The 26,814-nt window shown below is 41.6% G+C and overlaps 2 protein-coding genes across 3 annotated transcripts in view; one reads left to right on the top strand and one right to left on the bottom strand.

Moving 5' to 3' along the window:
* The window catches only part of HSPBAP1 (HSPB1 associated protein 1), a 37,052-nt gene extending 26,711 nt beyond the window's left edge, over window positions 1–10,341 (bottom strand). Inside the window, exon 1 of one of the 2 annotated variants that reach the window (XM_058028221.1) lies at window positions 10,277–10,341. In XM_058028221.1, coding sequence (XP_057884204.1) covers window positions 10,277–10,313 — 37 coding nt within the window. In that variant the 5' untranslated portion in view covers window positions 10,314–10,341. Of the gene's footprint in view, window positions 1–8,054; window positions 8,125–10,276 lie in introns of those variants that run through there. The other variant, XM_058028223.1, reaches the window with a different exon arrangement.
* A 461-nt stretch (window positions 10,342–10,802) lies between these two features.
* The window catches only part of SLC49A4 (solute carrier family 49 member 4), a 66,238-nt gene continuing 50,226 nt past the window's right edge, over window positions 10,803–26,814 (top strand). Inside the window, exon 1 of the mRNA XM_058027725.1 lies at window positions 10,803–11,136. Within this exon, the coding sequence (XP_057883708.1) occupies window positions 10,803–11,136 (334 nt within the window). The remainder of the gene's footprint in view (window positions 11,137–26,814) is intronic.

Genomic DNA, 26,814 nt, shown 5'->3' on the forward strand with positions numbered 1-26,814 from the left:
TGCCTGGAGGCACGGCAAGAGGGGAAAGCTGAGCATGTTTATTCTCAGCCGTTCTGGTCAGGAGCTAACACAAGACTTGGTCCAGATCCGAACACTCCCAGGGGGTTTATACAACTTCTGTCTTTCACCAGGGCAATTATAATATTGCACAGAGGTGCTTTCACCATGTGGGAGCTGGCAGCCTTACCTACCTTTCAGATTTTCCAGCTCATAAAAATGAAATCACTTCTGCTTAGGCCATGTTTATCACTGCATGGCTGTCTTTTTGACTACTCAGGGCTTTTTTTTGCTTTAAGGGCACTACATTTAAGTATTTTAGAGGATGTAAATGCAAATAAATGCAAGAAACTGGTGACACCTTTTTGGAAGATTTTGTAAAGCTGACTTTTATTGCAAAAGTTTCAGGTTTATCCTGTAACTTCAGTGAATAGTTGGGATGTGCTACAAAAGCAGAAATTTTACTGGAAGAGACAGGAAGGCTCTTTGAAGCCCAACTGTTGATTCTGTGTGGCTTTCTAATGTGATTTCCACATGCACATCATGCTTTTGCAAGGTGTGGTTTTAACCACAGGGCATACACACACAGTGGGAAGCTCAGAGCTGAAGCTACTGGGAGAGCAGGCCACTGGCAAACAAAAAACCACAATTAGGTTAAATAGCCTCTCCTCTACTGAATGATTGTCATGTCACCATGTTCAGTTGTAAATGTATTTCCCTATGAAATCAAGAAAAAATTAAAGAGTCTGTCTTACTAAGATGCTAATAATTCCTATCTTCAAACAGTATTAAAATCTTTGTTAAATAAGTATATATCTTCTCCTGATATAGATAATCACATACAGTACATATAATGCACAGTGGCATTTGAAACATTTTAGAAAATTTAAAGACTTAAACAAATATACATTAGGGATTTTTGCAAAGACAAATGCAGACTCTTGCTAGATCTGTGTGAAGAATTTGTGTCTTGATTTGCCTTTGTATATTTCTTGGTGAGAACAGAGTCAGCTAAACGGAATTCTTTCCCTGTAACACTTCTCATGCATATCTAAGTGCCTGCTAGAGAAAAGACACTTGATAAAAAGTAAATATCATATAATACAGCAAAAAGATATTATCATAATTTGGAGAACTCCGCTCAAGACCAACAGAGATTTCTGATGAAACCATATGCTGTAGGAGTGGCGAAAAGTAATTAAAAGAGATATCTGAAGATAGAAGATCTGAAGAGAGATTACCAGGGTTATAGTTTAAAATAATAATTTCCTTAATTGTTATTATCATAGTTTCACAAAAACCTTATAAACTGGGCTGTTGCTTCTTGGTATTTTTTAGCTTGAGATTGATGGTAATTGAGTCCAAGACAAAACCTGAGGTTGTCCAGCATATATAAGTATACATACAGTTTGGATACAGATGTGCACAAGTAAAAGGTGAACAAATAAAATGTGTAGCAAAGAAGAAAAATATCCATTGCACATCTTAGGCATTAAATATCAAATTCCTAGGGGAGACTGGGTAGCAGGAGAGAATAGAAATGCATATTCCCTTGAAAAAGAAAAGCTCTGTGGGAGTCTTCATTTTCTCAGTTGTACTCTGATCCACAAGAGAAAAGGAATACTTCAGCTTAGCTCTTTCTATCAGGCTCAACAAATGGTGCGACTTCACAGTACAAAAGGAAGCAGGAATAATTTTCTCGTGTTTTGACTTTACCCAAGGCATGTACAGAATCCAGCCAGGAACTGAAAAAATGAACCAAGTTTTAGCTCAAGTTTTGTAATTGTGGCAGCTTATATAATTGGCAAAAAACATAGGTGTTCTTTAGAAAGGCAAAACCTTGCAAAATAGAGATCTCCCAATTAAAAAAAAAGAAAGCTCTCCAGTTGTCTTTACACAAAGTACTGTCAAACATTAAGCCTCATCCAGATTTAGCACTGAGGGCAGGTAAAAGAAAAGTAATGAATTGGCCAAGTAGTCTCCAGTAGACTTTGTGCTTCCAAAACAGAAAATAATTTAATGTTTCTGATTAACAATTTTTCTGAATAACTGAGTTGGGTTTGGGAATTAAGAGTTTAGCACAGCAGGCAGTCTAACTAAAAGTGGACTTGATCAAAGTTGTTCAGAAGTTAAATGTACAGTCATTAAAAAGCTAAATGTACTGTCATTCATTTAAAATAATTTAGCAAATTATAAGAGTTCATTAGTGCATGGCAGTTGGCTTCTGCCAAAACACCCTGCTGCTTAAATATGAGATTTAATTGAGAGGTATTAAAATTATTTTCTAAAATAGGAAGTACAAGGAAATCCTGGTAATTTATTTGGTACATACATCATCAAATTGTTTTTCTAGCAAATCTGTAATGCTCCCTTTTCCTTACTTCTTTTGTTTAAAAAAAAAAAATTACATTTTGAATACATTAATACAGAGCAGACAGTGAGTCAATAAAAATCACCTAACCTCCAGAATCTTAACTATTCAACAACCCAGAGTGGGAAAAGAGAAGGTACGGGGGAAGATGAGCAAACTCCCCAAACCAAATATAAGTGACTTGCTTTGGAGGTCAGACTTAATGGTTTCACAGTACATTAATTCTGTAAATTAAAAAACCAACTTTAAATAATCTGCATTTTAATCTGCAGTGTGATTACAACACTAGGCACTATAATCAGCCTCCTCTGGGCAAACAGAATGCCTCTAAATATACATGTGTAGTTTTCAGGATTGGCTGCACCAACATCTAGGTATTACCTGCCAGCCAGCTATTGCTGTTGCTATTAGTTTTGGCTGTGGGAATGTTAATGCTGTGAACGCACACAGCCAGCAGCCAGCTACCTGCACATCAGATGTGCAGATGTTTTGGTTACTGAAGGAGAGGTGGCAGCTACCCCAGATGTGCAGATGCTTTGGTTACTGAAGGAGAGGTGGCAGCTACCCCAGATGTGCAGATGCTTTGGTTGCTGAAGGAGAGGTGGCAGCTACCCCAGATGTGCAGATGCTTTGGTTGCTGAAAGAGAGGTGGCAGCTACCCCAGATGTGCAGATGCTTTGGTTACTGAAGGAAAGGTGGCAGTTGCATGGAGACTCTGGACAGACCAGTCTGCACTTGTCAGACTGGCAGCCTGAAGCCAACACAGCCTTCCTTCCTCTCCGAGACTGCTACTGCAGAAGGAGGACAGCCAAAGGAAGAAAAGAAAGAGGCTGAATGAGGAATTTGGACTCAGTTTCCAGCGCTCCTGTGGCAGGGATGAGCATCTTGCAGTTTTTCTTACAGGAAGTTGAAGTGACTTCAGACGTGAAGTAAGAGAGGGGTGGGAGCCATGCCCAAACCTCATCTTGTCCTTCCGATGGAGCAAGGGGAATTGCTGCCAGGCTCCTTAGGGGGGAGCAGGGGAGGGACCTCCCCCCGCCTGCTCTAAATGACGTGTGCTCAAGCATCCGTTTAGGAAATTGTTCCCCTAAATGCCCTAAGGCTCTTCCTCGAAAGCTCTTCCTGACCCCCTGGCCAGCCCCTGCCCGCCGTCTCTCCTCCATCCTGCCGGGCAGGTTCAGAATGCAGTCCTGCCAGTTTCAGCTCATGAACTGAATGCTCAATGACCTCAGCTCCTCTGGTCTCCTCCAGCAGAAGAAATGCTTGAAGGAAAAGCCTGTGGTCTTTAACCAAAACCTTCCACCAAGATATAAAAAGATAGACTATTCTTCCTTAAGCTAGGCTGCCAAAATTCCACCTTTCTGTTAGCCTGTGGGGTGTGAATTACACACACCTGCTACTGAGGAAATTCAGTATCCAAACCGCATCTTCCCAGTGGCCCACCAGCACTGATACACATTTCTGACATTTGCTAATAAACAGAAAATTTAATACAAAATTCAATGCTAATATAGCATTATAATTGAAGGTAAGGGAACTGGCATGTCAGGAAGTTAATGTGTGTATTTCTAAGGAAAAAAAGAATTTGTTCATATTATAAGCAAAGTTTATTTGTATTTCTTTTTCTATTCCTTGTCAGTAGTACCTATGAAAGCACTACTCTTAAATAGATGAATACCCTGTATAAAATTCACTGTCAGAAACTGTAACCAATTGTGACTTTATTGTTGTTCAGTCCTGCAAACTTGACTGACAAGAACTTCAAAATGGCAGCAACAAAAGAATCTAAACCTTCTCATTTACACTATTTTCCCATAAGTTATGTAGTAAATAGTCAATAGTATTCTCAAAATACATGCTTTTTTTCCCTACAAGCTATTGTAATAAATAGTAATTAATACAATGGACCCTTTTGAATTTGATCCTCAAAGGAGTTCTGATGGCACTATACATGACCTTGTTCACCATCATACTGCACAGGATACAAATTATGATTAATGACAAAGTCAATTAGAGGTACAATTAATTGTCAGAATGAAATTATACTTTAAAAGAGTATAAGAAGTTTTTGAATTACATGAATTATTGACTTGAAAGAGACCCACCATGTGAACCTGAAGAACAGTTTCTGAAATGCACAATAAGGGGATTAGATTCAGGGATTGCCATTATTATAGGAATACTAAGGAAAAAGCATGGCTATTATTCCATTGTTTACATCATTCAAGTTCTTTCAGCATGGCTAAAACAATCAGAAATGCCTTTAATCTTTGCTTCAAATTCCTATTTCTGTTCATAAAGATTTTCATGCTGCAACATGAATTTTGATGGTGAAAAACTGTTAACAGTGCATATTTTGAATCCTGGGGTTCATATAGACCCAGACCATATAGGTTCATGTAAAAATATTGCTTTACTTTGACATAATGTCAGCAATACACTTGACCAAAACAGCCCACAAAAATGTGAACTACCAAGGTTTTCTAACTTAATTTTCAACCTTAACATGTTCATGGTTAGTTCTGGTTTTTAATATAACTATTAAACATAAACTCTTCTTTAGCTGAAAAAGCACAGCCTTTTCACAACTTTGTAATACAGTGAACTGCTGCTAGTGATGTCAACATATCTTCAGCATTTTCCCTCCAGAGATTTCCTTTATCTTTTCTTTTTCAAATAACAACTGCCTGCAAAGTTTCTGTATCTGTAAATACCAAGACTAAATATCAGAGAAGATCAAGGACTGCAGGCCCAAGTTGCTACTCAGATCTCCATGAACTCCTGTTGTAATCAGCTGCATCTGCATTTCTGGAGACTGAAGGTGACCTTTAATTATACAACAAACTATGACAGTGCTGCTGCTTTGGAATTTTGGAAGTTTCTTGCAATATGTAAAATCTACCAAAACTCAGTATTTTTCAACCTATGAGTAAACAGGGAAAACTCCTTACAGTTTCAATATTCTCATATTCTTTTTAAACATTAATATCACTCAACATTGTCTGATGTAATACTAGTATTAGAAGGAATGATGTCTTTTATGTCTGGTCTTCAAAAGTATGAATTTTACATAGAATTTTAAGATAACCCCTGAACATTAGTGAAATAATAAAACTGTGAAAGGTTAAAGTTGTACTTTTATACCAAGACATCCAAACTACCTTACCATTGCTCTTTTAAAAATAATCTTACAGAACCCAACATCTCATGCTACTATATCTACTCCCAAGAATTTCATTGTGTCTGTGATCACAAAGCATAGAATATTTAGACTTTATTCATATATGTCCCTGCTGAGAAAAGCACAGACAAAGAAATAATCTATTCAGCCTCTTCTTTCTATATGGAATTACATGTTAGAGTCACATTTTCAAAGACACAAACAACATTTTGTGAGCTTTTTTCCTCAATATGTGTTTGATCCCAAACACCTATCCAGACAATCAGGTCTTCAGACAACTCATTTGCAGAGCTCACAGCATACCTATTGTCTGACAGCTAAACCTGCCTAGACCAACACAAACAAACTCCCTAATGTCTACATTGTTAATTATAGCAGAGAGGTAATTAAACTACCCCTTATTGCTTCCATGTAAGACAACAGGAGAACAATGGCACAGTTTGATAAGAAATGAGAAACACGTGCACCAGAGGCACAAAGGACAGACCAGTACCAGAGCACCATGACTATCTCTCCTTGCTGGCACCAGAGACAATGAGACCTGCACTGAGGCAGTCCCAGCACAAGGAAACAGTGGAGATTTTCACCCTGTACATCCCAATTCAAGCCTAGCATCCTGTGACTCAGTTCATTTGCATAATTCTCAGGTTTTCAGGAAGACAGGAACCATCAGTCTTTGGAAATGAATTTCCTTAACATAACTTTGGGGTGTAAAATATTCCACTGATGTCGTTTGCAGTTACTTGCACATGGTGGCCCTGAATAAAATGAGACAACACAGGGGCAGTAGTCTGCTGAAGCTGGAGTTCCAATATAAACTCCCTACAATGTCTAAGACATGGAGCCTGAAGGCTAAGTGAGGTAGGGAAGTAGCCAACAAAATTACCTTGATGAAAGACATCATGTAGCTTCCACCTCCCCCTCAAAGAAGATAAAATCATCACTTACATGTTCATCATTAAGGAGGTGATGAATGGAAGGAGAAGCAGAAATGGAGCACAGAATGCTTTGAATGTGCTCAAAGCCCAAGCCAGATGTGACTTTTGCATATTCCTTTTGAGAGCTGCACTAAAGAACCTGCAGTGTGGTGTACAGAGAATCCAGTGACATGTCTTTCATTAGCCAGCCACAAAGGTGGACTCCACAAGAAAAGGTGGAAAATCCCACCTCTCCCTAGAGAATCTTACAATGGGCTCTGGCTCACCACAAACCTGGAATCCTCTGCACTACAATGGTCACTCTGCAGTGGGAATACACATAGCTGCAATCAAAAGGTATAAATGAATTCCCCACTGGAAAACACTGAAGTTTGAATTTAAGAATAAAACTGCTCAGCTTTCATAAGCTAAAGATGTGTCTGGTCTGTATTTTTGCTTCCTGTTGATACTAGAAAAAAGGAAGCACTGTAAAACCTGAAGGACCAGGAAGTCATTGTATGATGTTAGAGCTGGAGTTCACATACTTCCCAATGAAAAAGGAAGGCAAGAAAATATGCTGAATGAATACACAGATTGGAAGGTGCCCAAACCAGAGCAGATTTCAACCAACCTGTTCCTGAGCAACTAGAATAGAAACAATGTCAAAACTTAAGGAAGGAAGAACTGGATTTGCTCACACCTCACAGGCTCACCTTCAGAAGTGTTTTTCAAGATGGAGTGTAAAGAACTCACCCATTACAGATCCCTGCTACACCAGAGTTGTTTATGGCAGCTCTGAAACTGCACTGTCATAGTTCCAGCTGAAGTCTGGAAATTGAGGGAAATCCCTGGTAAAGAGAACTTTTTTTAGATCCTGGAGAGAATTTTCAGAATCTGCAAAATACTACTTTTCAATCTTTGAATTAATTTTGGGTTCTGCCCATTTGTGCCAAAATGCTTCTAAACTTTATGGGGTATGCAATGACTTGCTGCTTGTCACATTGCAAGGTATGAGTTGACACAAGAAAGGACAAGATTGTATACATGACATTAGGAGCTGTTGGGAGAGAGGTGTAAGAACCAAGGGGACACTGACATTCACGGAATCTCTGAGGAATGTCACATGGAGGCAAATCTGTCAAAACCATGGCGACAGGAAAGAGCAAATGGCCCTTCCTAATGTGCTAGGAACTGGGGGTGCCCCATGGGGGGATGCTCTCCTGGACTGCTGAGCACAACATTACATGACAGATGTGTTTTGGCTGAACTAGACTCTCCAGATGCCCCAAGGTAGGGCAACAAACCATCAAAGCCTCAGTTTATATTAATAAGCCAGTCTTAAATTGGCACACTGCAGGTGCCAACCTGCAAGCAGATCCACCAGGCCTGCCTCAGGGATGGCAAGAGCATTTGGAAGCAACGACAGTCATGTAATTTTTGTCTGTCACCACTAGTCTATCAGAGCTCCAGGCAACCAACTCCTCCTAAGATGAATTCCTGAATGTTTTAGGTCAGACACAGGCAGACAGGCAGGAATATGGTCACACAACCACCTCAGAGCTTGTAGGTTGGAAATGAAGGCACCTACCAATGGACACACTATTGTGCTCAGGCAAGTAGTACCTGCATGGGCATCTGTATCACAGTTTGGATCCAGGTGTCATTCTGTCCATGCAAGACCTGCATAGACATGAAAGTTATGGGCCAGGAGAGAAAATAACCTTTCTGCTTGCCTGAATATATGTGCATTTCATCTGATAATATTCAAATCTCTTTAGCTACATTATAATGAGGTTAAAGCAAGAAAAATTTCCCCACCTCAAATATTACAAATGTCAGTAATGAGAACAGTAAAAATGTCACCACACGGAGAAAAGAGTGAAATTAGCATATTTAGAGGAGTATTATACCCATGAGTGAAATAATGCAATCAGCTAGCTGCAAGATAAAGCTAATTTGGTTTCCAACAGTTTATCAACAATACACTGCTCCTTTACATTAACAAATTTAACTAATACCATATCCTGCAAACAAGAATAATTCACACAGAATATAACACTGCGTTAATTAAATAGCTGGAACAGAAAAGGTCAGGCCATGACTGAAAGATGTGCATATGGGTTGTGAAGCTATGAAAAGATGGAGCGATTTCAAATCAAGCAACTAAAATAAATTATTTAAATCATCATTAAATCAATAATAAATATACTTAAATATTTTTAAGCCTATTTTGACAGCCCCTTTAGTTTGTTGCTGTTTCTCAGAAATTTCTCTTTCCTCATGAAAGAGTCAAAATATCTTGAAACCCATCGTAAGATGAAGTGTCTTGGGTAAGTTGTCAAAGAATGATCCTGCTTATATTCAAGTTTTCATTTGACAAGGCAGATAATATGAGGCATGAGACAAGTTTTGCAGTTAAAAAGGACACCACAAAACCCCACTTGTCTTATTTCTTGATGGGTTTCCTGCCACTAGAACCATGAAACCTCCACAATTACTACAGTTAATTGAAAAATGTTCAAAGAGAGAAGTACTTTTTCACATTGTTTACTTCTGCAAATAGCAGCACTTTGTCTTTGGATGAATGCCAGCAAATCACTTAAATTACAGTTGTAACATACCCTTTTTAAATTGAAAGAATGTTTTGGCATGGGCTAAACTATGCTGAGGTGGTAATGTATGAAAAAGACTTAGTAAAATGGGGAATTAATCTTATTGGGAGCTCCAAAGCACTACCAGAATATATATCAGCCATGAGGAAGTCTGAATCTCACCCTATGTTTTTACTGTACTTTTGTCACTACAGCTGTACACAGCAGCCTCAAATTTGAGTTTTCTGTATGTCCTCCATTATTTAATTGTGTGTGAGTTTTATTTTTCATGTGGCATTTCCTGAAGTTTTGTAGACAAAATATAATTTTCTTTTGATCATAGTTCTGCTGATTTCAGTCAGCATATACTTTCAGTATAGGAAACTGAGCTGCATGGACTAAAAAAAAAGCAACGTCTGTTATGTTCTGAGAAGAATTTCATGGGAATGAAATGAAACCTTGGAGATTTTGGCTGCAAAATTGTGGGATGGTGGCCATGTGTAAAACTCAGCTGTGCACTGCCCAGCACATCAACAGTTATGACACTGACACTGGACATAAAACCAGTCTGTGGGGATCCCACCGTTCAGCTCTCCTCGTTTAATTACACAGGCATTAATCAAGCCAACTTCCAGACTTGGTGACAGAATGTCTAATCAAGCCACACTGAAATACCCAATATTTTAGGGCACATGAAGCACTGTGCAGCATACGAGCCATTAATTTTATGACAAGTACAGATGGTTGATCTACAGATAAATTCTCACATAAACTAATCTAATGAATATATACTTCAATCTATTTAAATGATAATACTAATGAGCATAGTGTTCCCCACATGATGATATATTGACCCGAATTATTTTTAAAATGGACTTCTGTGCTTGTTGTATCCGAACCCTGCTATTTTTTTCCCGCTCAGTTCGGACTGTGGTTGATTTGTATCCACCAAAGCAACACGATTTCCTTCTCCCTTTAAGAGGATCGATATCCGAGGGACGCCCTGCTGCAGCACCTCCCTGCGCGAAGGTACCACGCTGCTGAGGGGGCCCGCGGCCGACAGGGACGTGTTGGAGGAGGAGCTGATGGAGGGGCTCGGCGGGTCCGGTCACAGGCCCGGTCACGGCCCCGCTTCAGCCGCCGTTTCACCCTCCCCATACCCTCCTCGGCCCGGGCCTGCAGCCGCGCCGCGCTGGGCTCCGGGCCGAGGGGCACCTACCCGGCGCGGGGGGACGGCAGCTCCGCGCCCCGGCCATGCTCCGGCGGCTCTGCCTGCGGGGCGGCTCGGGCGGGCCTCGCTCGGCACCGCCTTCGGCGGCGGAAGGGGCAGCGCGGCCCGGGAGCCGCGGCGGGGCGGAGCCGGTGGCGGCGTGACGGCCGGAGCTCCCCGGCCCAGCCGGTGACACCCGGGCGGCCGCGCCCGCGGGCCGCCGCGCTCCTGCCCCGGGCTCCAATCCCCCGCTCACCGCGGGGCGCGGCCCGGTGCCTTCCCCGTCCCGCACGCCCCCGCTGCCCGCCAGCGCGGCTCTCTCCCCGCGGGCGGCGGGCCCGGCTCTCCTCCGCGGCGCCGGTTCCCTCCTCCCCTCGCCGGCGGAGGAAGGAGGCGGCCGCCGGCCCTCCCCGACCGCGCATGCGGCAGCGCCGGGCCGGGGCAGCGCTGCCGCGCTCGGGGGCTGAAGTGTGGGTGTCCCTTCCCCCGGCCCCGTCCCCTCCTCCCCTGCGGGCCCCCGGCAGCGCCCCCGCAGATGGGCTTGGGCTGGAGCAGCGCGGAGGAGCGGCGGCCCCTCCTGCCGCCGCCGCCGCAGCAGCCGCGGCCGCAGCCGCGGGGGCCGGCGGGGGTCCCGGCGGGGCGGCTGCCGCCGCTGTCGGGCCGCGTGTACGGGCGGCGGTGGCTGGTGCTGCTGCTGTTCTCGCTGCTGGGCTTCGCGCAAGGCCTGGTGTGGAACACCTGGGGCCCTATCCAGAACTCGGCCCGCCTGGCCTTCGGCTTCAGCGGCTGGGACATCGCCCTGCTCGTCTTCTGGGGGCCCATCGGCTTCGCGCCCTGCTTCTTCTTCATGTGGCTCATGGACAAGAAGGGTGAGCGGGGCCGGGGGCGGCGGGGCCGGGGGTTCGGGACTCCCCGACCCGCTCCTGTGGCTTTCCCCGGGCCAGGCGGCGACGCCGTGGCCGTGTCCCCCGGCGCCGCGGTCCCGTGGCCGGTGAAGGGGACCCTGCCAGACCGGGAACACTCGGGCCCAATGGCCTCGGCCTTAAAAAGGGTTGACTAATACCTAAAAGGCTTCATGACTGCTGTTTTCAGTACTCTGCCCAAACGAAGACTCACCAAACTCCATTCACAAGGAAGATACTTAAGCGGAATTAGGGCATCTGACGTCGCATGGGAGGTGTGGGTCTGGAGGAGCTGCTCCAGTCCGGCATTGCCATCCAGCTGTTTGACCTGGTGGTGATTTCTGGTTACCAGCTGTCAAACAAACACGCGTTGATGTTTTGATCAAGTAGTGCCATTGCTCAGGGTGGCCATTGCATCTTGAAAGAAGTTCTTCATTTTTAAAAGCAGGCTGGACATGAAGTTGGTGGTTTTCTTTTCATTGTGCTAGGGAGATACAAAGACAGAGAACACAGAGAAGTTGTGCTTTGATGTTTCAAAGAGGAGTACAAGGCAGAGTTTCCTAATTTGTGTTCAGACCATTGCATCTCAGTAGCAAACTTACCAAAATTGTGTTTGTCTCTGGAGAACTTCTTTCTCCAGGGTCTGCGTGGTTCCTCTGTGGTCACCCAGAGGACCATTCCAGTGAGGTCAAGCATCTGTATTTGCAGATATCAGCTTTTGGGCCTAAATCCACGGAAGGGATTTCTTTTAATTCCTGTTTAAACAGACCTCTAAACAGGAGATAGTCACCAGTGGACCCTTGTGGCTCCTGATCCTAAGTGCTACGTATTCCATTTATTTAGGAATTAATAGCTCATTTGTGGGAAAGGAAAGGGAAGAGGAAGGGAAAGTGAAAGCAGGCAGGGAGAAAAGTTGTATTTGAAAAGGCCTGTTTCAAAACTGTAATCACTTTTCCTAAAATTGGAGAGGCATTGGGGGAATAAAATTTACTGGGCTGAAAGTACATTCTGGAAATGAGTCCATGGTGGCTGTTCATCCAGTTTTCTCTCAAGCAGTTTAGACTCGAGCTGGCAATATCTGTCTCGATTGATACATAATAGTGTTGTTAATGATCTTAAGATTAAAGCAAGTTAGTTTGGTTTCCACAGTGAAGACTGCTCATGGCATGAAGGAAATAAAGGTAAATGTGAACCTATGCTTAGAGAGCTGAGTCTGTATTTTTATTTCTACATTTTCTATGAAGTTGATCCTGAGCAATGCAAAATAAAACTGTAAAAGTTTTGAAGCAATTCATGGGAAAAGAAACTTTAGTATTTTGTGCTTTTATATTATGATTAGTAGTGTAGTTGTGGGATTTCTTGGTTTCACCTGTAGGTTGTTTTGATGAGAATATGTATACAGGTGTTCTTCTCATTTCCCTATCCGATTGCTTTGGAGGGTTCTTTGGTGTGTTTGTTGGTTTTTTTTTTTTTAATTCTCATGTTCATTGGAGGTGCAGATATGAGCAACCCCTTTACTCTTGGTTTGTTGCTGTCCTTATTGAGAGAATGTTGTTAGGTAACCTGAACAGGGCATCTCAACTCATTTGGCTGTGTGCGTAAGGAGTACATATGGGCACTGGAGCAAGTTCTTTCCAACAGGTTTTGTGAGGGCACTGAATGTTTTCTGATACTGTTTCTTGCTGTTTGCTGAGTCTGGGTGATTCCCACAGAGAATGTGGTGCTGTTCACTTTGGAAGTGATGGTGGAGTCCTGTCACTTGGTTCATCATGGAGCAGACAGGAGAGCTGCTGAGCCCCCAGTCAGCCGTGGGGCACGCTTCACTGGAGGCATGCTCTGGGGAGGAGTTACCTGTTCTTTGGAGTACACGTGTTCCCGGAGGATCTTGACTTTTGCTTTGAAGCTGTAAAGTTGGTTGAATCTGATCTTGCAAGGCTCGTATTTCACTTGCTTGCTGTTACACCAGATTTACTCTGGAGAAGCTACGCCATTTACTCTTTGACTTGAATCATTTGTTACTGGAGATGGCTAGTAAAGGAGCTGTCAGGCAAAAATGTATTTGTGAAGTGTCAACATGTAAAACCTGGCAAGTATCAGAAGTGTGACACTGTAGATGAGGCATGTCAGAATCTGAGAGGAGATTGTGCTGTTAGATAGTCCTATACTTCACAGTCAGAGGTAAATCGAACTGATAAGTATCTGCCTGCTGTCACTTAATCTGATTTTGTGTTATGATGGTTCAGAAGAAGTTCAGAAGAATTGGTCTTTTTGGTTTTTAGTTGTTCATTCACAGCACATAGTTCACAGCATAAATCTGTATCCATACCAGACTTCTGTTGTGCATTTTGTGCACCTGCTCCTTGTTTCAGTACTGTTGTTACCAGGTTTGGTCACTGGTAAAGGTTTGGTCACTTTTCTTCTTTTTTTTTTGCTTCTTAACTAATTGGAAGTTGAAAGAATAAATATTCATGAATAGCATGCTAATAGTTACAAGAAGCATTTCTTGGATTCCAGGAGCCGCTTCCATTATAGCTTTTCAGAGAAGTGTGGGGCCCTCTGAGAAGAGACAACAGCAGTGTTTATTTTTAGTGAGAGGTGTGCTAAATAACTTCTTTTCTTCAGTTCTGTACAGAAGGGTTCTAGGAGGGAGGAATTACAATTTTTTTTGGTTTTTCTAACCTCAAAAGGTTTATTGGCCCTTGTGACCTTTCTCCCTGTGGCCTGCTGAGGGTATCCCCTGGATTCACTCTGAAGGCCTGGTTGCAGCCAGCTCAAGCTGGGCAACTGGGGAATGGCAGGAATACATGGACTGGGATGGTGTCACTTCTGGCTCCCTGAGGAATAATTCTGGCAACTGTATGCCTCCCCAGAGGATGACCCAGAAGGGTCTCGGTGCCAGAAGCAGCATGACAAAAAGTCTTCCTTGACTTAAGACCATGTTCCTATGGATCTGTAGGGATATAATGTTTTTTATGAAATTGAAGATGATTTTTCATCAGGAAGGTAGTGATGGTCTTCACAAGGCTTCACAAAGAAGCCTTTTTACTTGAAGATCTGAACAGACTCAAAGAAGACATTTTTGAAGGGACTTTCCACACTGTTTCAAAGGGTCTTTGAGGTGATGGAGGAAGTCTGGATTTAGCCCATGTCTCTGTAAACTGTGTAAACTGAAAGCTACTTTGTGATTTTGCTGAGTGAGCTCTTGTCCTCAAATATACATTTGTTTTCAGATGCATAGTGAGGTTCACATATCACAGCTGAAAGTTCTCTGGGGAATGAGCTCTGTTCCTGTTCCTGCCTCCCAACTTCCTCTGGCTGAATTGTGCCAGCCCTTGGGCACCCCCAGGGGTTTCCAAGTTCCTTGGCTGGGTGCTGTGTAAGGACAGTGTCTGTCACATCTGTCACATTTCTTAGTCCTGTTCTGGGATGGGTGCATGATGAAATTCAGCAGTTATATGTCACTTCTGAGTATGTGCCATTTTGGGTGGGTTTGAAAACTGTTTTCTGTGTGCAGGATTAGAGGTGTTGTCTTGGTTGGTTTCTTAGTGAAGAAAGGTGAAAAGATAGAGGGTGCCATGGAACTATGTGTCTTATGTGGTGTATTTTCTTTAGCAATAGGATTAGAGAGTCCTTGTTTAAATTCTAATTATCTTTAGAGATTTAATAAGACTGAAATTAAATGGGAAATTACTTAAGTGTGCTATTGGATGGACCCTTGTTGTTTACATGATTAAAATTAGCTACAATTTGTCACATGATGCTTGAGTGTTTATGTACATTTCGTGCCTTGAGTGTTTCATTTCCTGAGAACTGTAAATACAACCTCAGAGGACTGTTAGGATGTTTATATGTCTAACTCGAAATCAAAAGCTGGATCTGGTTCACCAAGGGGGTTTTATTAAGCTCCTAGTTACAAAGTGAGACCTAGAAGCAATATATGTCAGTCTTCATTATGTTCCCATATAAGCAAGAAGAGGCAATGAAGGATGAAATATTTTATGATAGTTTACATTGAACAAATTGAATAGAATGGTGATTTTTTTCATTAATTTTTGGAATGCAGTGAACAGTTTTATATTGAATTTGAAGATGAGACATATTACTTGTAAAAGTGGAATGTAATCTATTTCTTGGTCCTTTTTTATAAAATTATATATGCTTATGTGGGTTGCATATACAATCTCAGTAATTTTATTTTGCTGAAATTGAATTTATGCTGCGATGTTATTCTAGTGATTACATTATGAAGTAGAGAGAAAACTTCAATAATCAGATTCTGGTTTTAATCAAGATTGGCTTGTCCATTGACACCATGAAAGTTTTTATCTGTAAGAGTAGTTATTTCTTTCCTGAATACCAAACTCTTTATTATATTGCTGTCTCCTGAATCATGCATCTTGGTTTCCTTTTCTGAAGACATTTGATAGCTCTTTCTCTTCCAGTTGGGAATTTTGAGATTAAATTCTTTAATGCAGTCTGACAAAATTGTCATGACTATTGAGTACAAGTACTAAATCAGACCTTACTAATACAAAAAATGTTCTTAATAACTGTTCTCCCTATAAAATAAACTACACATGACGTAGAAGCAGAACTGTGCATGGCAGCTGTCATGTTTGGAATTCCTGGATTGTCACTTGGTGCTGGGTGCATATTCTGGTTTTGCTTTCATGGGTCCTTTGGGTATCTCTACCTCACATATAGGGTCACTGGGACATAAGGGAGGGGACTCCAGGTGAACTTGTTTTCTCCTGAGATTTTAGTCTAGGAGGTGTTTGTGAAATGCCTTTGGGTTTATTTTGAGAGATGTGGAAGTGGGTACAGAGAGAAAGCAGGTTGTCCTTCTAGAAGTTGGTGAAAGCATTGAATGGCCAAGTGAATCCAACAGGTGGGGAAGATTTTCTCAAGTGTTCCCATTATGCTTGGCATTTCAGGGTCCTTCTCTGTCATTCAGGCTTTTGGACAATGTAAGTATAAGTTTGACATGTTACTAATAACGTAGAAGAATCACTGCAAGTGTAGTTGCTGATAGGTTCCATTGTTAATATAGATGGAATATGTGGAGTAATTTCCATGGTGGCACTCAGAAGAAAATGGGAGTTTTTTATGGAAGTATTCATAGTTCTGTCATGCCATAGATGCTTAACAGAAGGACAAAAGAGATGACTTGTGAACCTTGAAAGTCTGAGAATTTTCACCTTTGGCAAAGAAATGCATTTTCATTTCCTTTTTGTCATGATCTCAGAAATAGAATTTTCGTATCTCAGATTCATGACTGCAAGATGAGTGCCCAGTATTTCAGTGACCAATTTGATAATTCATGTGCCGAGTTCAAGCATGAGCCTCAGCTAAAAACATCTGGGATAAGACTTGGCCTAAGGCTGTGAGACTTTAACTTAGTGACATCAAGCCAAAAGGATTTACATGCTTCAACAGTAGAAGTTTTTAGGCATTCTGACTTCGGCAGGTTAGTACAGTCTGCAAGAAATACCCATGGGAAAAGCTTACAGATTCAAAAATGTGAGTAGAATGGCAAGGGAGCAAGTAAGAAATGCAAGTATGATGCAGAGATTAGAGAGTAGCCTCTTAATAAACAACTGATTCTACTTAGTATTTATGGTGTTAGGATCCAGTAATTATGATTATTAGAGAGATGCATCTGCGTGAATTAAGGTGCAAATGAGACCATATGTCCAAGTTTGTAGTACGGATTTTATTTAACATAAATGCGAGGTAGAGAGAGATAGAAATAAGAAAAAAAGAGGGAGAAAGGGAGTGACAGATTAAGTAGAAAGGTATCTCTACCCACAGACCCAGATGACATCCTGTTGGTCCTCTTCTTGTCTTCTCAGTGTGGGGGGGTCTTGAGGTCACTCCAGACTTTCACCATTTATACATCTGAGCAAACTCAGGAATCAGTGCTCATTTGGCTACACAGTTCTTTTATTCTACGGGTTAAATGATTCCCTCTATTCCAATGTTAATTAGTCCCATGTTCAGTCTTTCTCTTTGAGTTGGGGGCTTCTCAACTTAAATGGGTGGGCTGTGGCCTCCACCTGCAGGACCCAGTCAGAACTTTCAGCCCAGTTGCTGTGTTGGCTTTCAGGGCAGATTCCTTGTGTTTATTGCCAGTGTTCCCCCAGCTTGGTTTTCTCTTCCTGGTCTGATATAATTGGAAAATAGTAGCACCTTTATCTTATCTCAAGTTCCCATCAGGTGGCATAATTTACTGTCCAAATTTCCAGGAATTCATGGAGTCATATTCAAGGGGTAGGTTGGAGAGCTTGGTGGTCACAGATGAGCAGTTGCTTCTTTATACAGTTTGCCATAGTGGGCAAAGTCCTTAAAAGCTGTTCAAGCTATTTTGACCTTTATGTCTCTTACAAATGGCAAAGGTTTTAACTCCAGCCAGAGCAGCAAGAAGCTCTTTGGGATTGAATGAAAGTTAAATGTGAACTTTGGGCTTCAGCTAAGAAAGGAGCCGGGGGAGAATGCCTTGACTCAAGAAGTGAAAGGTGCATGCATGTGTTTGGTGAAAATGCAAGTGCTTGATGCACTTGAACCAAATACAAAAGAAGTTTGAAGGAAAATACCTTCTTTACTGCAGTCTGTCTCTCTCATCCTGTAGACAGCTACTGCATGCTATTAATGGTCCATACTTCATTATCTTTTAAATGATACTGATCCACACCTATCAGATCCTGTGAAAGGGATTAATTTTCCTATGCTAACAAATCTTGAAAGAAATGACATGAAGGGTTGCTTTTCATGTGGAGAGATGAAAGAAGCAATTAGAGAGCTGAATATAGGTAAATCCCACTAGAGCAGGTATTTGATCAGCTTGGTTTTACAAAATTTATTTTGATGAGTGCTGGTGTGCATATTTGTATTGACATCCTTTTCCTCTGTATCATCAGAAGAGAAGAAAAAGGAAGACGGAACCAAACTTGGCTTTTGTTGCTAAATTTTATCTACTGTGGCTATATGAATGTTCACAGAGTGTTTGTGCAAGTGCTTCCAGAAGTGAGACGCATTAGAGAATTGATTGGCCCACCCTCCTTGGAGTCAGGCATGCTGCAAAAGACCACTTGATACACAGTGATTAGCAACACAGAGTGCTTTAATTAGGAGCTGGTGAATTGTATTAACTTGATGCTGCTCTGGTTCATCATAGCAATGCTAGCTTGATTCTTAGTAGTGCTTCCTGTACGTCCTGCTGGGCCAGATTGGATTGAAAAGCATCAGTTGGGGCTGTAGATAGATGTCCTCTACTGGAGCTAGGTCTTTCTGTTGGGTGGGGCTCCACCCCAGCTCTGATTGCTGCCGTGTTTCCATACATTCTCTTTATGCTGCTGCGCCCTTTGCACTCTTCACACAGGTCTTTGCAGCTGAGTAGGGCTACTGGGACAGCTGTTTAAACACCACGTGGTGAAGCATATCAGGAAGCTGCATGCTTGATTTGGAAGAACTTTTCCATGGTGGAAAGTAAAATAATTCTATTTGCATATAGCTCATGTGACAACAGTAATGGCCCTGTTATCTGGGATAACACTCTTGGGCTTTGGCACGCTGCATGCACAAGCACAGTGAGCATGGGGTGACAGCCATTAACTCAAACACAACGAGTTCCACCTCAACATGAGGAAGAACTTTATGTTGTGGGTGGCAGAGCACTGGAACATGCTGCCCAGGGAGATTGTGGAGCCACGTCTCCTCACTGGAGACACTCAAAATCCATCTGGATGCATTCCTGTGTAACCTGCTCCGGGTCACCCTGAGCCTTGGCAGAGGGCTTGGACTCGAGGATCTCCAGAGGCCCTTTGCAACTCTGACAATTCTGTGATTCTGTATGCAACTGATACACCTTGATGCTGGGAAGCTGATGAATAGGGAAATAATTTACCAGTGTAAAATATGATCCTTTGCTTTTCTTATGCAGCTGCTAACACAAGCAGTTAAAGCACTGAAGCATCCCTGAACTGGATCAGGACACAGGTTCAGATAGGAAGATATTTTGTCAACAGCAGCTTTTAGAAGTTGACTACAGGGGTAGTAATACCAGGGCAGCTGTGCACTGATACCTCCCTTGTATGCTCACATGTTTTTACTGCTCCTCATAACCTTCTCTTGACCCAAGTTCACTCTAATCTCACTGCTTCTTCTCTACTTTGTGCCTCACCTGTCTTGTGGTATACCCATCTTGCCATCCTGTTTTCCTCTGTTCTCCACTCCTCTTGTTGTTGAGGAGGAGGAGAGGTTGGATGCAAGAAGATCCAAGGGCTCGAAGGAGTGAGAAAAGCCTGTGAATGGATGAGAAGAGGGAGAGAAGGGGAAAGTGTGGAGCAAGGTAGTGGGTGAAGTATGGGATGCACAGATGCAGAAATGAGATCTGGAGCCAGAGGGCAAGAAGTGCTGGGAATGGGAAAGGTGGAGGAATGAGTTGAGTAGGAGGCACAGGGAAATGGATACTTTGAGGGGCAGCAGCAAATGGGGAGGGGGCAGATGCCTGCACAGCAGTGTAGGTCAGCAGCACAGCTTCTGTGAGCTCTCTTGAGAGGCACTTCTAAAACCAGGAGCTGGGAATCTCTTGGGACACAGTTGACCTTTTTGCCTTTTCTTATCTCCAACAAGATCCTGGTGTTTTGCCTCTTCACAGCCAAAGCTCTGCACCGTGCCTGGCACTGTGTGTCAGCCAGAGGGTGAGCGGGCCCTTCCTGCAGCCCTGCCTGCCCCGAGGTTGGTGGTCACAGCTGCTCTGTGGCCCCTGCGGGACTCTCCGGGCGCTGCTGACGCACGGGAGGGCGGCTCTTCCCTCTCGTGTGGCTTTGGTGCTGACGGAGGTCTGGCCCCGTGATGGAGGCACCGCTGGGATGCAAAGAGGATGTTTGTAGCCCCTCTGGCTGGTATCTCTTCCCTTCTGGAAAGCCTTGTGGAACGGGATAAAAGTGCTAAAATACTGTTTTGTTTTGCACTGCCTTGCTGCATTTTTAAAACATTGACATTTTGCCACTCTCCTTTTTTCCTGGGAGTTTTTAATAGTGTGACATCCATGGTGCATAAAGGTAGCTGGTACTAACTTTTTAATGTGAATGACAACAGTAATTTCTCTATTATCAAAGTCCCCTGGGCTTTCTCATAGGTTTTTATTATGGAAGTAGTCAAGTACTTAGGAAAGTTATATTGCATTCATTTTGCTAGCTGTATGTTTATACTGTATTTATAATCCCAAGCTATTAGTTTAGAATTCTGTTAAAGAGAAAAAGAGTAGATTGGCTGTTGTTCTGCAGAAGCTGAATCTATTCCCTTTAAAGAAAACTGAGGCTTTTCTTCAAAGAATTAACATGATATATTTTTTTTCTATCAGAAGAAACTAAGTATGGACAAAGAAAGACCATTTTCACTTGGTAATGCTGAACTTACTGCTCTTAACTGATTTTTGAATTATAGTAAAAGCATTACACAACTGCATAAACAAAATAATTTTTATTCATTATTTTCAGCAGAAGTTGTTTTTAGCAGTTAGATTTGTGTTATGTTTTAGGAGTGAAAAGTCTGAAGCAAACACAAAAATGAGGTTCATTCATTACCTGTTAGTAAAGTTTGGACATTTTCGGCACTGCTGGTTTTTCACCTGTGCTTTTTTTTCTTCTTTCTTTTCACTTGTGGGAAAGGAGCCATGTGAAACAGGGGGATTTGCTTGCCTTTTCAGACTTATGAAACAGTGCATACATAACACAGGTCCTGAAATAATGTTGCCTGTTGTGAAAATTTGTAGTCTGACATTGTCAAATAAAAATATTTGATTTATATAAAATATTTGTTTACAAAACACCCAAGCCCCCAAAACCATGGTCAGTGCTGAAAAGAGCAGAAGTAAATTGAAGAAATATGTTTTGGCAGCTGTTTCATTATTTTACAAATTTTCTTGGAGAGTTTTTGAATTTTTCTACTGACACTGTGGTATTGCCTTTACTGATCAGACCAAAGACATGATAAAAAATTCTTTAAGAAGTTTTTTAGTTACAATTATATGATTATGTATTGTAAATAATATATTCCCAGCACTGGGGAAATTGTGGCTTGCCTTGCCTTTCTCCTAGTGGTGACATTCAGAGCTATTCCATCACTTCCTGCTGTAACTGGCTTTTTAATGCTTCTGGCATGCATGTGCTATTGTAGCTGTGCTGTAGCTGTAATTGTGCTGCAGGAGCTTGTGATCAATGCTCCAACTTCCTCAAAAGCTGTAAATTAAGCTTTCTCATGCAGATTTTTAGTAGAGAGGGTTTTTTAGACTTTTCCTGTTTCCAGAGCTGGACATATGTGACTCAGCCAAAGGGAGTGATGTGTTTTGAAAGTGAGAGGTCTTCTGCTTTTTGCAAAGAATGAATGCTGGTGTTTTTCTGGAATATAGGACATCAAGTATAAGCACAGTTAGAAACATTTTTGTTTTACTTCTTTATTTGTTGAAGAGAGCCATCCCTTTTAAATACTTGAGAAAGGTGGTGGTGTTATAATTTTAATTAATCACATGAACCTAAAGAATTGATCAGGACCCTTAAAAAATATGATGGGTTTAGGACTCATTATAGTGCTGAGAAAGATGTCTTTTAGAATGAACTATGTACCCTAAGTAGTGTCTGATGCATTTTAATGTTCAAGTAACACTGAAACTGTTCACACAGAGAAAATTTGAAAGCTCACTTCAGTGACCTTTCCTATAAGTCACAAGACCTGCATGGATATTACATTAGTGAAGCTCTTGCAGCTCTTTATTTCCCCCTCTCCCAGCAGGGATAATAAAAGGAGGAAACCTTGCACTTAGTGTCCTGCTTAGCAGATGCACTAGGCAGTATTTAATGGAGCTGCCAATCCTTGCTGCACGGTTGCTTCTTGATACTTGGTTGAGGCAAAACAAAATGCCTCTGTACTTCTTAAAAAGAAGAGTTTCATGCACTGTTGAGTGGTGTGAGTTAGTGCTATCAAGGTAACAACAGAACACCTTCCCTGGCAGATGTGTATAAGAGTAATTGTTTTTGCTGTCTGTTGCCACAGGTAAGGCTCTGTAGTTAGTGGTATGGTAATTGAGCCTGCTGTGCAATTGGGAGTCCTTGAAAGGAGTGGAAAGAGAAAAGAAAGTGCTTCAGTTGTTGGTGTTCATTCAGGAGAGTTAGAGCAAAGGCTTCTTGTTGTGCACTTTCTGTCAGCTTGTTAGTGACATCCTTTCTTTAGTTTCAGAGTTAGTGAGGAGGTTTAGCCCCCAACTGCATTATTGGCTATTTTTGTTAATTGCTCTGCATCTCTCTCTGTGTACACACTAGCACATGCCATTATGTAATTTAATTTTATCAAATAGCAAAGATGGATTCAATGATTCACCTGAATTTTCCTGTTTTATTAGATACTGGTGTTGAGAGTAGAAAGCAGCTACCTGTGGTGAGAGAAGAAAGAACAATTCATACAAGTGTTAACGTCACAGATTTAGGAAGTACTTAAATAGCTCTTTTTTGTTGTATCCCAGCACTGCACTCACCTCAGGTGAAGAGAAAACCTGATTTAACAGACTTTCTGATACTAATGGTGGGACAGGCTCCTGTTTCCCTGTGCTCATAGCCTGAATAAACAAGACACAGGGCAGGGGGAAGCAGAAGGGAAGTGGCCTGCCCAGTTTTATATGGAATGTTGAGAGATGCAGGTCCTGCTGCCCCAGGCCAGTGCTCTCTTCTCTGAGAGATGCTCTGCAAGCATTAGGAGAGGTTCATTGCACTTGGATTAGTTGCAGATAAAAGGGATGCTTTCTGTAGTAAAATGTGTAATAACAATAATTGGCTAAAATAATTGGTCTCCTTTGAAACCAAGAAACGTGTTATTAAAGAATAGGAGATATTCTAATAAAGGGTCTAAAACTGATTCTAAAATCATCGTTTTGATCTTCAGGCAAATACCATTCAGCTCAGCACTTTGTTTATCTGTTCAGGCAAAATGTCAGCCTCTGGATTGCTGAATAGAATTTACAGCACTTGTATAAACTTGCAATGCAGATTTCTAATTTACATATTTTGCCTTTTTTCCCCATTGTTGATGTTAAACTGTTAGGATGCTTCAAAATCCTTCACTGCCATGTGGAAGGAAGCTTCATTACTTGTAAGCTACCTTTTTGTATACCTGAAAGCTTAGATTAAGCCTGTTCAGTTTTTAAAACCAGGACTTTTTTATTTACACTCCCAGACTTTTAAATCGCTGCACAAACTCTGAAATACTGCTCTGTATTTACATGGATAGTGTGTCACCAACTGTGGTTAAATCTGTGGTAGTGGAGCCAACTCTGTAAAGAATTTGCTTCATTAAGTCTCTAATAACTAAATGTAGAGGAGTAGAGAGCAGGAGAATTAAGTGATACTTTCCTTGTCATATTTTTGGAGATTGATTATGTGCTTGCCTCATATGCTGGGATAATGTTAAAAGCAGTACAGGTCCACTGTTGATGTGGGCCTGGCTTCATCCATGCAAATGAGATAAAGGCACCCTGCAGCCTCTTGATGTGGTTGTTTTAGCTTGTTGTTCTTTCTAACAGGTGTTCTTTCTAACAAGTTCTTGTAGCTAGAGTAAACAGAAAAATAAGGACTTTAACATGCTTTAATGAATGTTGGGGAGAGGGGTGTGTGGAGAAGAATAAAAATAACTTAAAAACGGGAACAGTATTTATAATACATACCAGAGGCGAGCTGTGCATTAGAATGTGTACTTAAGTGTCTTAGTTTCCTTACAGCTGGGGTGCACATAAAAAAAAAGATGCAGCAGCTCAGGAATTGCAGAGTGGTTGTGTCATTGTTGTAATAGCTCTCAATTGCATTCTGTTTAGTTTTGTTTCTCACAATTATGTTCTGTCAGCTTCCATATCTGTTTTAGTGGTTATATGTGTTCAGTGACCTCCCTCATGATGAGTGTCTTCTCTGTGAAACACTTGACAGGCTAAATTTTGTGCTTTGAATCTCTGAGCTGTATTGTGTTTTTTTACAAAATTCTTAACTAACTTCAGAATTTGGGAGGGATACCCTCCTTACAAGGATGCACATGAGGATGTTTATGCAGAGTGCATGTTCCTCATCTGAGAGGTACACTGGAAAAAAGAAAGCATGTGTATTGGCCCTCATGCTTTCAGTTTGCACACACCCTTGCTATATCTGTCCAAAAAGCAGCAGAAATTATTTTGTCTTTGGGTCAGATCTGGTTGTTGGCACCCCTCTGTCTTCCTGATTTGGCAGGGACTTCCCTGTGGGTTCCCCCCATCAGTGGTGATGACACTTCTGGGATGTTGGCTGTACTGAAATTCTGACCCCAATGAGAAAGCTTGTCCAAATCACAGGAACTATTTTACTTCAGCTTGTTGTGTTCGTGTACAGAGTTTGCTTTCTCAGATTTAAATTTTGCAAGTAAATCAATTTATATAGAAATGTCAAACTCCTGCTGATAGCCTTATTGTTAACTGGGCAGCAATTGCTGACACATTCTGTTGCAACAGCTTTAAGATACTATAAAGAGAAATTGCCCCTCTGAAGATCATTCCCTCCTACGTCTGCATTTCAAGAAATTTCTAGTACATATTTCATATGAGTATCCCAGTCTGCCAACTGTTTATGTCAGACAGAAATTGGAGCAGTGTCAGGTGGAATCCACTCTGCAATCCTCCACTGAAAGGCGGAACTGGACTGTGTTGTGGATTAGTACAGAAAAATATCTTCTTGTGCCCTAGACAAGACTGAGGGTTTATGTAGCTCTGGGTTTAATTTATTTCAGACAGGTTCTGTATGATAGAGTTTGGTTCCTACATTTTGATGCCAGAAGGATGCTGTCACCTGTCTTGCAGAATGTTTAAATTGAGTTAGCTTCATTTTCAGTCAGAAAATAAAAAGTAACTTGGGTCCTAAATCTTTCCAGTTGAGATTGGGATGCTGTCTTGGTAGTGCCACATAAAGCCAGGGAGATGAATGGAAGCAGTTTGCTTCAGCTTATTTTAAAAAGAGAGGTTTGAAATGGGAAAATAACTGAAGAACCAGCATCAAGTACTTGGGGAGAAAGGGAAGTCCAGGTTGTGATTAATAGCTCCCAATGACAGAAGCAGCAATTAATAGCACCAATGATACCTTGGCCTTCAATCCATGATTAGAGCATGCTGTAAATGGTGCTGATAGCACCATGGTGGTGGGCTCAGTCACTCTATGGGCCATTCACCTAAGAGTTGGACTCAATCCTTGTGGGTCCCTTCTACCTCAGAATTATCTGTGAGTCTGTAATTTTGGATTAGCTACATACAACCTGGTAGTTGTTCTCTCTTGCATGCAGTGTTTGTATTTGGTTCCCAGTTTTTATTGATGCTATTCTTGAGAATGTATTTATTTTCCATTGAGTTTCCAAACACAATTTATGCCACTCTGCAATCAAGTGCCTTTGTGGAATCTGAGGCAGGCCCAATACACTGACTTTTCAATTTTATTCCATGTGTTAGCAGAAAGACTGGGACCACATCTCAGCTATGAAGTATTTTTACATCAATGAAAAGGTTCTTTTCTTTTGGAAATTGTATTGCTTGATGCAAGGATGCCTCTTCTGAAAGAGGATTGCCACTTATTCTCCTTAATGGCTGTAGTCAATTTGGCAAAGAGCAGGCACAACACAAGTTTTATTCACTGTGTTTAGTAGAAAGCAATTTTTTTTGGTATTTTAATCATGGCAAAGATAATTGATGTTATGAGAGTAAATGTTGCAGCTATTAGTATAATTTTGCTAGAATTACATTAAAAAACCAAAGATTTCTGGAGGATGGTGTGTGTGTGCAGTGCTTTCAGGATTGCCTGATAAAGGGAGCTGTTTAATTAAGCCTTTTTAAAATTATAGCTAAATGTATAGGGATATATTAAAAAGGGAGAAAAGCAGACTCATCATATGAAACAGAGAATTGATATCCAGCAAAAGAAATCCATTTAAAAATAATGCTTGAGCCATAAGGAGGCCATATAAACAAAACATAAAAACAATTCCAAGTCCAGAGAAAAATTGTGGAAGGCTTGGTGCTCAATACTTTACTTACTGAACCTAAATGTAAAAGTTAGTTTTTATAGATTAATTTCCTAGAAGGAAACCTCCAGGAACTGTGGTTTGTTTTGTAAAGAAGGGCAAAACAAGAACTTTGAATTTGCTTTAAATTGGGTGGAAAAGCACAATTTGACAGTGAATTGTTGAAACAGCTAATGCAACTGGTGAGTTTTAAATTTCCTAGTGTGTGTGGACCAAGACAGACTTTTACATTCTCTTTTCTCTTAGCTAGATATGTTTTAGTCAAAATGATGGGGAAGTCAAGCAAATGCTTTCAGTTCAGTGTCAGAAGAAGCAATTTGTGCTTTCAGCCTGGTCTTTAAAAACTGTGAAAAAGGGCAGGAGGCTGATGTCACATGTTTCCACTCAGAGCCTTGCTGTACTTGGTATTTGTGAGAACTGATTTTGGTATCTGCAGGGGAAGTTAGGAAATCCCTGAAATGTTACTGCATCTAGGAGCAGGGTGTGTGAGCTCTATGAGGGAAATCAGTGCTGCCATGGCACGGGAAGGGCTGAATCCAGCAGCCTTTCCTCTGGCCAAACTTCTATTAAAAA

This window comes from Melospiza georgiana, chromosome 7 (assembly GCF_028018845.1).
Source record: "Melospiza georgiana isolate bMelGeo1 chromosome 7, bMelGeo1.pri, whole genome shotgun sequence".
Lineage (NCBI taxonomy): Eukaryota > Metazoa > Chordata > Aves > Passeriformes > Passerellidae > Melospiza > Melospiza georgiana.